A 13,544-nucleotide genomic window follows, 5' to 3' on the forward strand; every position below is an offset into this window, starting at 1 on the left:
TTTTTTGAGACAGAGTCTCACGGTGTTGCCCGGGCTAGAGTGCCGTGATGTCATCCTAGCTCACAGCAACTTCAAACTCCTAGGCTCAAGCGATCCTCCTGCTTCAGCCCTCCGAGTAGCTGGGACTACAGGCATGCGCCACCATGCCCGGCTAATTTTTTCTATGTATTCTTAGTTGTCCGATTAATTTCTTTCTATTTTTAGTAGAGACAGGGTCTCGGTCTTGCTCAGGCTGGTCTCGAACTCCCGACCTCGAGCGATGCTCCCACCTCGGCCTCCCAGAGAGCTAGGATTACAGGCGTGAGCCACTGTGCCCGGCCCAGACGTTCTAATTGTTGTCCTGGGGCTTTTTCTAGATGTTTCTAATGAAACAAATCTGGAGTTAGATAAGGAATGACTTTACTCTAAAGGACGATTTCTCAAAGGTTAGGCAGAAAAGGAGTTTCTATCACAGGGAGAAACGAAGAAGATTAGAAAGAGCAAAGAGCGTGGAGGAGCAGGGGCGAAATCAGATCCTAGACCTTGAAGTCAGCCTGTTCTTAAGAGGGGTCATAAGAGGAGTTGTATTTTGGTCTCAGAAAAAGGTGGATCAGCGTTCAGAGGCCTGGAGGAAGGAGAGATGCTTAAAATTTGGTTAACAGGTATTTTCTTCTGATTGATCACTGAAAACAAAGCTGTTCACCTAATCGTTCGGGAGGTGAAAACTGGGAATTTCTAGTCTGCGTCTGCCTTTGTAATCGGTGTAAAAAAGGGAGCACAATCTAAGTCAGAATGGGAAGGGTGTTTCTTTGCAGTAAGCTGCTCTTACAGGACACCAGGATGGGGAGATTTCTGCAATCATACCTATTGCCAGGATTACTTACCATCCCCACTCCCTGTCCCCTGCCACTTACCTGACCTGGCATCTCTTGCATTGGGCTGTTGCTGAGCTGTGTCCTTTATAGTACATGGGTAAACGTAAGTGAACTGTGAGTGGTTCTATCAAATTATTGAACTCGAGGAGGGACTCATGGGGGTCCCCAATTTATTTTGCAGAACTACAGGTGGCCCCTGGGACTTATGACTGGCATCTGCAGTGGGGACTGTGTTGTGGGAACAGCTAGCAAATTGTGGGGTCTCTGCTTACTCCAGGTGGTTTCAGAATGGACTGGTTTGATAAACAGTTGGTTTTGGAGAATGGGTTGGTGTTCGGCAAACACCATACATTTGGTCTCAGAAAAAAAAAATACAAGTCAGATCCTTCAAGTCACTCCAGGTGAGTGTTTGGTCACTGGTGGGAATTGGCACCCTGGTGGAAGGAGTATTTCCACACTGTGAGGAGGGGACAGTAGGGTGTTTGGAGCTCTCAGAATTCAGTTTTCTGTCTGCTTAAGTTTCCCTCAGGCACTGCCTTGAAGTCACCCCACCTTAGACTCCATCTCCACAGTTAGGGTGGGTCCCAAGCTTGGGAATGTGTTCCCCTAAGGGAGTGTGGGGTCCCTTATGAACTGGGGGTGATGCACGCTGCCTGCCTGAGCTGCTTCCTTTTGGTTTCCTGTGTAGAATCTTGCTGCTATAAATAATTGCTCTTTGCCCAAGCTTTTAAGAATTTGATTCCATCATTTGAGTGTTAACATTTTTATTTGGTTGGAACCTGAGTGTATTTTGTGATAAGGTCTGAAGAAACAGAGTTCTCGAAATAAGGTATTTTAAGGTTCACTCTTTGTGTTCTGTGGGTCTGTGCATTTTGACAAGTACATGTTATGTATCTACCCTCCCAGTCTTATACAGAAGAGTTTTCACTACCCTGAAAATAACCTGTGCTCCCCCTAATCCTCACTCTCCCCTCCCTCAATTTTCCCAGTCCCTTTAATCCCTGGCAAACACTGATGTTTTTTACTACCCTGAGAGTTTTACGTTTTCCAGAATATCATATACTTGGAATGGTACTGTTAGTAGCCATTTCAGACTTGCTTCTTTCATATAACAGTATACATTTAAAGTCTCTCCAAGGGTTTGTGCCTTTCTAGCTCATTTCTCTTTATCGCTGAATAAATATTCCCTCGTATGGGCGTACCACAGTTTGCTTATCCATTCACCTGTTGAAAGGTTCACCCTGAGTCAGGTACAGTATCTGGCCCGTGTAGTCCCAGCTCCTCGAGAGGCTGAGCTGGGAGAATGACTTGAGACCAGGAGTGTGAGATCAGCTTGTGTGATAGCGTGAGACCCCTGTTTCTTAAAAAATAGAAAAAAGAAAGGCTTATCTTGGTTGCTTCTAATTCTTGGCGGTTATGAATAAACCTGCTAAAAATGTTTGTGTGAAAACTTTCGTGCAGACATCAGTTTTCAGCTCACTTAGGTAAATAGTTAAGAGTGTGATTGCTTTATCATATGATAAGACCCTGGTTATCTTAACAGTGTGCCTAATGTCTTTGAAAGGGACTGTAAGGTTTTCCATTCACACCAGCTGTGAATGAGAGTTCCTGATGCTTCACATTTTCCCCAGCATTGGGTGGTGTCAGTGTTTTAGATATTAGCCACTCTACCAGGTAATTGATGATAGCTCATCATTTTCATTTGCTCTTCTCTAGTGACATGTGGTGTTTAGCATCTTGTCATATGTTTGTTTGCTATATGTGTGTCTCCTTGGGCGAAGTGTATTTCTGGATCTTTTGCTAATTTTTTAATTGGGTTGGCTGTTTTCTTCTTGAGTTTTGGGCATTCTTTGTATATTTTGCATAGCAGTCCTTTATAAGATAGGTGTTTTGCAAATAATTTGTCCCAGTCTGCAGCCTTTCGTGCTATTAACCATGTCTTTTGCAAAACAGAAAGTTTTCATTTGAATAAAGTCCAATTTATCAATTTTCTCATTTACAGATCTTGCCTTTGATGTTGTATGTGAAGCCTTCTTGCCAAATTCAAGGTGGTCTTGATTTTCACCTGTTATCTTCTGCAAGTTCTGAACTTTGCATTTTCCATTTAGGTTAATGATGCATTTTCAGGTACCTTTGTGACACTTGTAAATTCTGTGTCGAATTTATTTCCTTGCATATTGTAATACAGGTCTTCCTTTATCTTATATTGAAAAGACTATATATAGTATCTCCATTGAACTGCCTGTGGCTCCTTTTTGGAAGGTTAGGTTACTATATAAGTGTGGGTTTATTTCCAGGTTCTCCATTGTGTTCTACTGATGTATTTGTGTACTCCTTTCAAAATTCCACACTGTCTTGATTGCTTTAGCTTTATAGGAAGTCTTGTAGTCAGCCTTTTTACTTAGGTATCGTGTTGACCATTTTGGATCTACTGTATTTCTGTGTCTATTTGTACATGTTATATTCAGTGACAAAGGCTTTGTCAGAGGGCTACATGTGTATGCCCTATAAATCTGGCTTTTATTTTATTTTCTGGCCTGGTTGGCCTAGTCTAACCTCCTTTCCCAAGTCAAATAGAATTGTTGAAAGCAGACATCCTTGTCTGTTTCTCATCTTTGGGATAAAGCGTTTAATATTCGCCATCAAGTATGGTAGTAGCTGTGCATTTTTTATACATGCCTTATAATAGATTGAGGGAGTTCTCATCTATTTTTAGTTTATTGAGTGTTTTTATCATGAAGGGATGTTGAGGTTTGTCACATGCGTTTACTGCATGTATTAAAATGTACTTGTGGTTTTTGATTTTAATTCTGTTAATATGATAAATTGCATGAATTGATTTTCCCAAGTGAAAGCAATGTTGCTTTTCTGGATTAAATCCCACATGATCATGGGGTATAGATATTGTGATACATTCCTGGATTCTCTTTGCAAGTATGTGACTGAGGCTTTTCCTTCAGTATTTAAAGGAGATATTTCTGTAAAGTATTATAGTATAGCCTAGCATTATCTAGTACAGTATCTAGTGTTTCTCTATATATACACACATACATATATATATGCATACACAGAGTTTTTATAGGTAATTGGTATATATTATATATAACTTGTATATGATACACAGCTATCATATATGAAGAGTATTATGGTATATAGCATGATGAAGTATTATGCTGTTATAGTACAAATTTATATAGTTTTATCCTCCATAGTATAGTAGCTTTCAGTTCCATGTCAGCCTGCAGAATTATTTAAATACACTAGCTTGTCCTCCCACGGGAACAAAGGAGAACATCACCCTGTTGATGTTACAGAGCATGCCACCCAAAAATTTTCATTATCTTGTATTTAGGAAAAAGATTCTATGATATGACAACAGAAGAGCTAGGAACAAAGGAAAAGTATGTAGTTTAGACTACATTAGTATTTAAACCTTTTGTGCTTCAAAGGACACCGTGAAGAAATTGAAGAATATATGGTCATGCCACCCTGAACGTGTCCAGCCAGGTGCTGCAGATCCACTGTACAAAGACAAATTGGGGGTGACCCAGGCAACACATCTTTCTTCCTGGATCCACACACAAAAAATCATGTTTTCTTATTGTACTTTTGCTTTATCCAGTAGTTCAATTCTAGCATCAGAATTGGTGTGGGGGTAGAAATAAGTGTAGACGGAGAGTAAGACTCGGATGACCAAGTCATAAAAGAAGAGTTTGGAGTCCGCAGCATTGTGTGACCTTCTTAGGAATACAGAATAGGTCCCCAATGCTATTGGTCTCACCCGTTCTCCTCTACACATGTGGGATGTTTCAGGACTCAGTGGCCTTTGAGGATGTGGCTGTGAACTTCACCCTGGAGGAGTGGGCTTTGCTGGATCCTTCTCAGAAGAATCTCTACAGAGATGTGATGCAGGAAACCTTCAGGAACCTGGCCTCTGTAGGTAAGGGTGACAGTATACCTTCACACAGTGAATTAGAGAACCAGTGTTTTAGCTCATCAGCACTGTTCAATGAAATTGAATATGGGGAAGGAATATTTTGGTGAATAAATCAGGCATGGCTACAGTGTACTGCGAATATGGAAGGTAATAATGTTTTCATAATTTCGTAACAATTATTTTTCTGGCTATGTATTTTAGGAAAAAAATGGAAAGACCAGAACATCGAAGATCAGTACAAAAACCCCAGGAGAAATCTAAGGTAGTAAGTGCTCATAAGACAAAGCCATATATCTCAAGAGAATCTTAGAATGTCAGAAAATGTTAAAAATATGCAAACAAAACAAGTGCAGTGTCAGATTTATTTATACCTGCAAAATTTTCTCTAAAAACATCACTTTCCTTGATAATGTTAAAAATATAATACTTATTACTAAATAAAAAACCATTCACACACAAACCCTTAGTAATGTGCTTCTCATTTTCTACAGAAGTCTTCTGGGAGAGAGACTCTTTGAAAGTAAAGAAGGTAGTCAGTTTGGAGAAACCTTCAGCCTGGTGCCAGATCACATGCTGATTAAGAAAACTCCTCGTGGCATAAAACCATGTGAAAGCAGTGTGTGTGCAGACATATCCATTGGTCATTCATCCCCTAATAGGCACATCAAAGCTGATACTGGACCCAAACCACATAAGTATCAGGAATATGGTGAGATGCCATATACACATAAGCAACGTGGGAAAGCCTTCAGGTCACACCACCCCTTTCAAACACATCAAAAGCCTACTATAGAAAAGAAACCTTATGAATGTAAGGAATGTGGGAAAACCTTCATTTCTCTCTCAGGCATTCGAAGACACATGGTAATACACAATGGAGATGGACGTTATAAATGTAAGTTTTGTGGGAAAGCCTTGGGCTGTCTCAGTTTATATATTAAACATGAAAGAACTCACACTGGAGAGAAACCGTATAAATGTAAACAATGTGGTAAAGCCTTCAGTTGGTCCAGTTCAGTTCGAATACATGAAAGAACTCACACTGGAGAGAAGCCTTATGAATGTAAAGAATGTGGGAAAGCATTCAAGTTTTCAAATTCCTTTCGTAGACATGAAAGGACTCACATGGGAGAGAAGCCTTATGAATGTAAAGAATGTGGGAAATCATTCAACTGTCTCAGTTCCTTTCGTAGACATGGAAGGACCCACACTGGAGAGAAACCCTATGAATGTAAGCAATGTGGGAAAGCATTATCTCGTCTTATAAGCTTTCAAAGACACATGAGAATGCACACTGGAGACAGACCTCACAAATGTAAAATATGTGGGAAAGCCTTTTATTCTTCCAGATCATTTCAAAACCATGAAAGAACTCACACTGGAGAGAAACCCTATAAATGTAAGCAATGCAGTAAAGCATTCAGTTGGGCCACTTCCTTGCGATATCATAAAAAGACTCACACTGGAGAGAAGCCCTATGAATGTAGGGAATGTGGGAAAGCTTTCATTTCTTCCACTTCCTTGCTGTATCATAAAAGGACTCACACTGGAGAGAAGCCCTATGAATGTCAGCAGTGTGGGAAAGCCTTCAGGTCTGCCAGGTACATTCGAATACATGGAAGGACTCACCCTATGAATGTAAGCACTGTGGGAAAGCCTTCACTTGTTCCAGTACCTGTCGAAAACATGAAAAAGCTCATGCTGTGAATACATGAGAGAAATCCTATTAATGTAAGGAATTGGGAAAGCATTCGATTGTCCCAGTTTTCTTGAAACATAGTACAGAGAGACCCCATGAGATAATTGACTTTTGAGTGGAGAAGAGAGACCTCTGAGACTATAATAAAACCTACAACTGGAGTTGGATGATTCCATGACACACTTCATAAATAGACTTTATATGAGATTTCAGAGGCAGACACAAGGAAGGCATTAGTTACATTTTAGAGGCATCATACAGGGAGACAGTCAATTCATATGGGCCATGCGAACACTTGTTACCAGCTCTTTTTCCTAATTACTTGGCTTGCTTGCTAATCAAAGGTATCCTCTAAATCACTTGCTTTCACTTTCCCAGTGGTGCAGGTTTCCAAAGATGCCCCCAGAAGCTGCACAATGAAGATCCATCCACCATTACATTTTCCTTAAGGATGCTCAAGCATCCTTTGTTCCTACAGGTAGTACCTCTGTTCCTGATTCAGCATGACACCTACAGTGCTGTCATCAAAACCAACTAGGTGGGAGCTTCGTCCTCTGCTGCACTGTACAGTGATTGGTCTCACCCAGAACTTTCCTGTGCGATAAGCACTTTTTTCTTCTTAGGAAACTTCAAGTGTTTCCTGTTATTTGTAGCAGAATGTATGCCTCAGTTCATTTTGAAGTGTGTTTGATTTTATGTGATTAAAAACAATGTGTATATTTTTAACCACCAAGATTTCTTCTGTACATGTTTTTTTAAAAATAATTTAACTGGTTTTTTTTTTTTTTTTAAACAAATCGTATACTAAGAAATCTTATTCTCTTTTTCATTTACTGTGAAGGTTGCAGGTTCAGGTTTATCTCTGCTGCAGCAGTTCTCAGCCCTGGGTGGTACTCCCCATATGTGGCAGAGGAACAGTCAGGTCACAAAAGCCTAAAGCAGCACTCCTTGCCCATGACAAAGCAGCAGGGGTGAGATTAACTCAAGGCTGCAGAAAAAAGCCCAATATAGAAAAGAGAGGCCTCTGAGTGCTTGGGGACTCTACATAACCCCTGGGGTTCTGAACAGTTGGCTACACACCAATAGGCTTTCTTCCCTATCTTTCCCACTCTCATTTATGGTAGAAAGCTGTTTCTTTTTTAATAAAAATAAAAAAATTTATTATAAGGATATAAAGATAGGTGGACAGCATAAATTTAACCTTTCAAAACATTGTTGTCATGTGCATTGGTAATTGCAGTACAGTATCCTTTGAAAAATGAAAGTCTCCACTGGGAATGGTGGATCACTCTGATAATCTTGTCACTTTGGGAGGCTGAGGCCAGATGATCTCTTGAGGCCAGGAGTTGTATAACCAGCCTGGGCAACAGACCCTGATTCTACACACAAAAAAATTACCAAGGCTCAGTGGTATGCCTGTAGTCCCAGCTCAGGAGGCTGAGGTGGGAGGATTGCTTGAGCCCAGGAGTTGGAGGCTGCAGTGTGCAGTGAGCTATGATCATGCCACTGCACTCTAAGCCAGACAACATAGGCAGACCAGGTCTCAAAAAAACACAAAAGTCTCAAAATTTAATTAATTCCCTTGCTGTAAAACCAAAAGTACCATATTATTCAATAAGCATTAATTAAAGAAAAATAGGATAACTACTAAGATCATCAATAGAAACATTAGATTGTTCATGAAGGGAATAATTTAAACAGAAACTCTTTAAATTTTCTCAAGTAGGAAAGCTGTTTCTTTTAGACAATTCAATCATCTGTGATTTGTTCAGGAATATTCCGCCAAAGGTGTCTGGTCTCCTTGTGTAAGCCTAATGCCCAGAAATCAAAAAACTATTTGCTACTGCCTGTTTCACAAACACACATGAATGGGTCAGATGTATCTCCTTTTCCTCGGCCCCAGAGGGAGGAAGGAGAATCTGAGCAAAGTACAGAGATGATCCAACCTCATTACACACACAGAGGAAAGAGAACGGGATGGGTTTTCCAAACAGGACAAGGTCACCTCTCATGGGTACAAGGATAGCAGTTAAGGTCCAGGCCCAGGGATCCTTCCATCTTGGAGAGAACAACAGGAAGAAACGTGACCTGAAGACTGTTAGGGGCTGTGAAAATGAGTAATTCAAAATCTAAGCTGGTGGAACTGTAAATTATTTGGAGCCTCAAAGCAATGTGATTATGGGGTCACAGTCACCTGACAGGCTCCTGTGTAGCCTTTGTTTCTCTGGTTAGAGATTAGCCTTCTTCCTTACCTACACTGTTTTGTAAAATCTTATAAATGACTAAGGGGAGCCAGGGAAGACCAATTCCCTCTGCACTACAGATCTTCATTATGAAACCCACTATATTAATGTAACATGGTGCCATAAGGCAAGACCCGTGGTAGAAATCTGATTTCCACAGAAGTATAGGCTCGGCTGAAAGTTAACCAGCCATTGTTTCATAGCTTGACTTCCTATAGCTTACTCCGTAGGAGTCACGTATCCCTGGCCATCATAATAAGATTGGTAACTTGCCTATTCACATCACACATACCATCTCTATTATGAAACCTAAGACTGGTCTTTGAGATATTTTGCAGACTCTGGGTTCAAGTGAAGGCTTCAACCCTTCCCTCTGAAGCCACTGATGCCAACCAGACCAGCGGCCATACTTAGGAACTGACTCAACAGGTCCTGGGACCCTCTACCTAGGAATTGACTCAGCACAAGAAGACAATTTATGTTGTCTTCTTATCTTCAACCCTATAAGCTCATCCCCAGCCAATCAGCAACCCAGTTGCCTAGCCTTTTGTCCCCCACTATCTTTAAAAACCCTGAATCCAAAATTCCAGGGGAGACAGATGTGAGAAATTTCTCCTGTCTCTTTGCTCAGCACCCTACATATGATATTAAAGTATTTCTCCACTGCAACCCCTGCTGTCTCAGTGCATTGGCTTCCTTCTCTGCAATGGGCAATAGAACCCTGTTGAGCAGGAACAATTATAGATTAATTTCCCTCGTACCTTTCTCCCATGGACTTCAAGGCTGTCACATCTTAAGATGGAATATTAAATACATGGTATTAAATTTGGAAGGGAATGAAAGCTTCTGAAAGAAAATAAAACATGCAGCATGGAAAAGAAAACAAATTAAATTGTAACTCATAAACCAGCCTTGTAGAGAAAATGTTGTCCTGTTATAAAAGATTTCTTTTTTTCTGCTTATATAAGCAAAAACTTTTAACTTTCAAGTACTGAGCCCATTTCTCTGAAGTGTGTGTTTTCCTCAATGGCCAATCACAACTTCTGGCTTGAATAAAGTCTTCAAAACTGGATTCTGTTATGCCTTCATTTGAAAGTTAAAAAACAAAACCAAAACCAAGAAACTGCGTTCTGATCCTCTCCTTTATTTCAGGTTGACAGGACACATACTTACAGCATGCCTACTGCAGCCCCTTAACTCTTGGCTCCCCGTCCTAGGCTGACCACACGCCCTGCCTCCAACCCTTCCCTCTGAAGCCTCCTAGCTGCCTCACTAGCTCCAGTCACTCTGGGCCCCCGACATACCCACACTGGCCCCACTATGCGGCCTGAGCCTAATCCCCTCCAGGGTGTCCCTCCTCCTCAGCCTGAACTGTCTTGGCCACGCTCTGAACTTTTTCTCGCGCCTTTCCACGCCTCCTTCCCCTACGCCCACACCTTCGCTAGCTGCACCCCGACCTCCCAACATCCACGTCCTCCTAAAAAAGCCACCATTCCTGGCTGCATCAGGTTCCCTAACCCCGGGATCCATCAGTGCCACCGACCCTCTCTTCCTTCAATCCCAGTTCCACGCGAAGCTCTGGAGTCATCGCGCATACAGTCCGAGGTTCCCCACTCCGCCAGGGTCCGGGCCACGGAGCCGGTTCTGCTGCGAGGCCCAGAACGCCCTCAGTTCTGGGATCACCTCCAGCCCTGAGGCAAAGGGATGGCGCCGCCCGACACTGAGTCTGGAATTCCCTTACACGCGCGTGATCCCTCCTAGCAATCTGGAACAAGTTGGGCTGCATTGGAAATATCCACTGAGAGATGAGCTTGAGAGGCAGTGGCTAGAACTTGTCAATCAGTCTCCGCGGGTTTCTGTTTCTCGTCTCAGCCTGTCACTCAGGCGTTAGGGGGCGGGGCCTGAAGCCTCATCCAATCAGGGGCGCTAAGACAGGACCCGCGAACCGCCCATGCCGACGCACCGCCGGAAGAAGGCGGCGACCTTTAACCTCTCTCTAGTCCTCTGTGGGTTTGCGCCTGCGGCGCCTGAGGTCTGGCGTTCGCTGCTCTGATAGCCCTCAGGTGTCTACGCTACAGCTTCTGTCGCGGCGTCACCTCCTCTGTGACGTGCACTGGTCGTAAGAGCCATAGAGACGACGCTGGGACTCCTGGAGGCCGGGAAATGGTGAGTGTGCGGTGCCGGTTAAGGGAGCAGGGGCTGGTTGGAACCGCCCGTTCGCTGCTGTTGCGGGACCCGGGCCTCCCTGCGGTCAGCTCCATAGTCTGCGGACCCGAGTCGCCGCCGGCGCATCTCGGCCTTCGGTCCCTCTGTCCCCACAGGGTGGGGCTGGGCTGAGAGCCGGGCCCTTGGCGTCCCTATCCCGCCCCCCCCGCGGCGACTTCGGCTCCTACCCGGTAGCCCTATCTGGGCAGCTCCGCGCCCAAAGCCCCGCATGTCCCCAGATTGTGCAGCAACCGCGGGAGGGTCATCGGTGAGGGTCCCGACTAGGAGTGCGGGGTCGTGCGTGGGAGGGGCTGCGGTCTGTGGGATGTCCAGTCACTTCTTTCTGCTCTTAAAAACTAAATTAAGGCCTTGTGGCTTGTTAACCGAAAAAGCCCAAACACTCTAAAATGAATGCGTTTATTCTGAGCAGAAAATAAGGACAGAAACTTAAGAACCCTGAATGAGGTGGTGGGCTTACAGGTTGGTTTTATACGTTTCACGGAGTCAGAAAGTGCAGATAAAATCATAAATCAGTACGTGGACGGTATACATTGGTTCAGCTTAAAGGCTGGATGGACACCTGGAAGCGGGGATTTACAAGTTATAGGTGGGTCGAGGGAATTTTTAGTTGGCAATTGGTTGAGAGTGTTAAGTTTTATCTGAAAATTTGGACACCCTAGGAAATAATGCGTAAGATAAGGGAGTCTCTTCTCTCTCCAGTGATATCATGCTAGCATTGAAAGAAAAAAAGAGCAGTTTAACTAGGTTTTGTGACTTCTAATGCATGACTTTACCACTGCTTTGCATGGCCTTAGGTCTTGTTTATAATTCGGTATCTTATTGCCACAGAGGTTCTTTGTATTGTCAGTTTTGTGATCACTGTTTAGACATTAATGTTGGTTAATTGTATCTAAGCTCCTAAAAGGAGCGTGTATAACAAGACATAACTGACCACCATTCCCAACAGGGCAGGGAACTCAGTGTTAAGGTTTTCCTAGGGTCCTTTAGGACATGAGGGGGTCCGTTCGCTCAATTGGGGGGCTTAGGATTTTTTTCATTTACAGGTTAAAAGAAAGGCTTTTATAAGGTGCATGAGGAACCAATGCAGATTAAATACTTGATCGATTCCAGTTAGGCAGTTGCCCTGTTTGGACTTGTCAACCTAGGGTAAGTGAAAAGGTCACAACCCAGTTTGAAAGACTTTATTCAAACAAAAGGCTGGGAATGTCCATTTGGGAAAGCACAGACTCCAGAAAAGTGCACTCTGTTCTCCAAAGTTAAAAGTGAAATTCTTGCTCATATAGGCAAAACAGGATCATAACCTTTTATATACAAGCCTGGTTTATGAAGTCCAAGGGTTTAATTAGCTATAGTTTGTGTTTTGTTTTTTTTTTTTCCCCTGTAGAATTAAGTTTTCTGGCTGCTCAAGTTTCCCTTGCCTTGGAGTGTGCCATCCACAGTCAGGGTGGGTCCCAAGGTTGGGAATGTGCCTGACCTATGGGACGGTGGGGTCCCTTGTGAACTGGGGATTACGTAGGCTGCCTCCCTGAGCCACCTCCCTTTGGTTTCCTTTGTAGAATCTTGCTGCCTTATATTTGCTCTTTACCCAAGCATTTAGGAATTGTCTTCTTAATTTGTGTGTGAGAATTTTATTTACTTGTTTGAAGCTGATTGGATTGTATGGTAAGGTCTGAAGAAGCAAGTAGAGTTCTTGAAATCAATTGTTTGATTCTAAGTTGAAAATAATAAGAATTATTATAAATACCCAGGGACACACCACCTAGGGAAATCAATAGTCCTTGAGCAGTTCTGTTGTATCTCCCTGATCTCACTGCTGTTTGGCACCCACAGGTGACCAAATTTGTGATTTGTTCTGTTATTCTTTATAGCTTTATCGTCTCTTTATCAAGATGCAGAGTTTTACCTCTTTCAAATTTCGAGTAACTTAATATTGCCATTTATATGCCATTAATATTATGCTGATACAGTTTATTTCTGGTTTTCTTGCATCAGTTTGTTGCAAACATGGTGCAGTCTGAAGTCTTGGGTCCCCCAGTTTACTCACCCCTTGCAGTGCTCATGGAACTTGGGTTGTTTCTGGTTTATTATTTGATCTTGCTGACAATGGCATTCTTGTTTCTGTCCCCAAGTGGAAATACAAAATGAATTTGTTACCCATCAAGAAAAAGGTGCTGTGTTGTAGATGACGGGTAAATTCAAATGTAGTAGGAATCACTGATAGAGTGTATGTATGAATTAACCACCTCACCTTTCATGCACATGTGTTCATTCTTGTCATTTACCAACACTTGAAATTATGGAACTCATTGCTTTTTGCCTGTCAAGTGTTAAACAGAATTCCTTTGTGAATATTTATCTCTTTTTACTGGTTGCCATTCCTTCAGCATTTTTCCTATGTGATGATTCATCTTCTATGAAATAATTGACAGTCATTTTCTCACTACCAATTTGTAGATTTAGGCCTTTTTTTTTTTTTTTTTTACTCTGAACACTTTCTTTTTCATTTCTATCATCAGCAAATATTTTCTTTCATATTGTGGTTATCTTTTCATTCCATTCTATCCTTTGGTGAACTCTTCTTAATT

General features: G+C 42.4%; 1 protein-coding gene across 1 annotated transcript in view; it reads left to right on the forward strand.

The window, feature by feature from the left end:
• Nucleotides 1-4,629: 4,629 nt before the first annotated feature.
• ZNF433 (zinc finger protein 433) overlaps nucleotides 4,630-13,544 on the forward strand; it is a 169,727-nt gene continuing 160,812 nt past the window's right edge. Inside the window, exons 1-3 of the mRNA XM_012641247.1 lie at nucleotides 4,630-4,794; nucleotides 4,993-5,053; nucleotides 5,283-6,494. Coding sequence (XP_012496701.1) covers nucleotides 4,659-4,794; nucleotides 4,993-5,053; nucleotides 5,283-6,494 — 1,409 coding nt within the window. The 5' untranslated portion in view covers nucleotides 4,630-4,658. The remainder of the gene's footprint in view (nucleotides 4,795-4,992; nucleotides 5,054-5,282; nucleotides 6,495-13,544) is intronic.

The sequence above is a fragment of the Propithecus coquereli genome, unplaced genomic scaffold (assembly GCF_000956105.1).
Source record: "Propithecus coquereli isolate 6110/MARCELLA unplaced genomic scaffold, Pcoq_1.0 Scaffold164, whole genome shotgun sequence".
In the NCBI taxonomy this organism is placed as follows: Eukaryota; Metazoa; Chordata; class Mammalia; order Primates; family Indriidae; genus Propithecus; species Propithecus coquereli.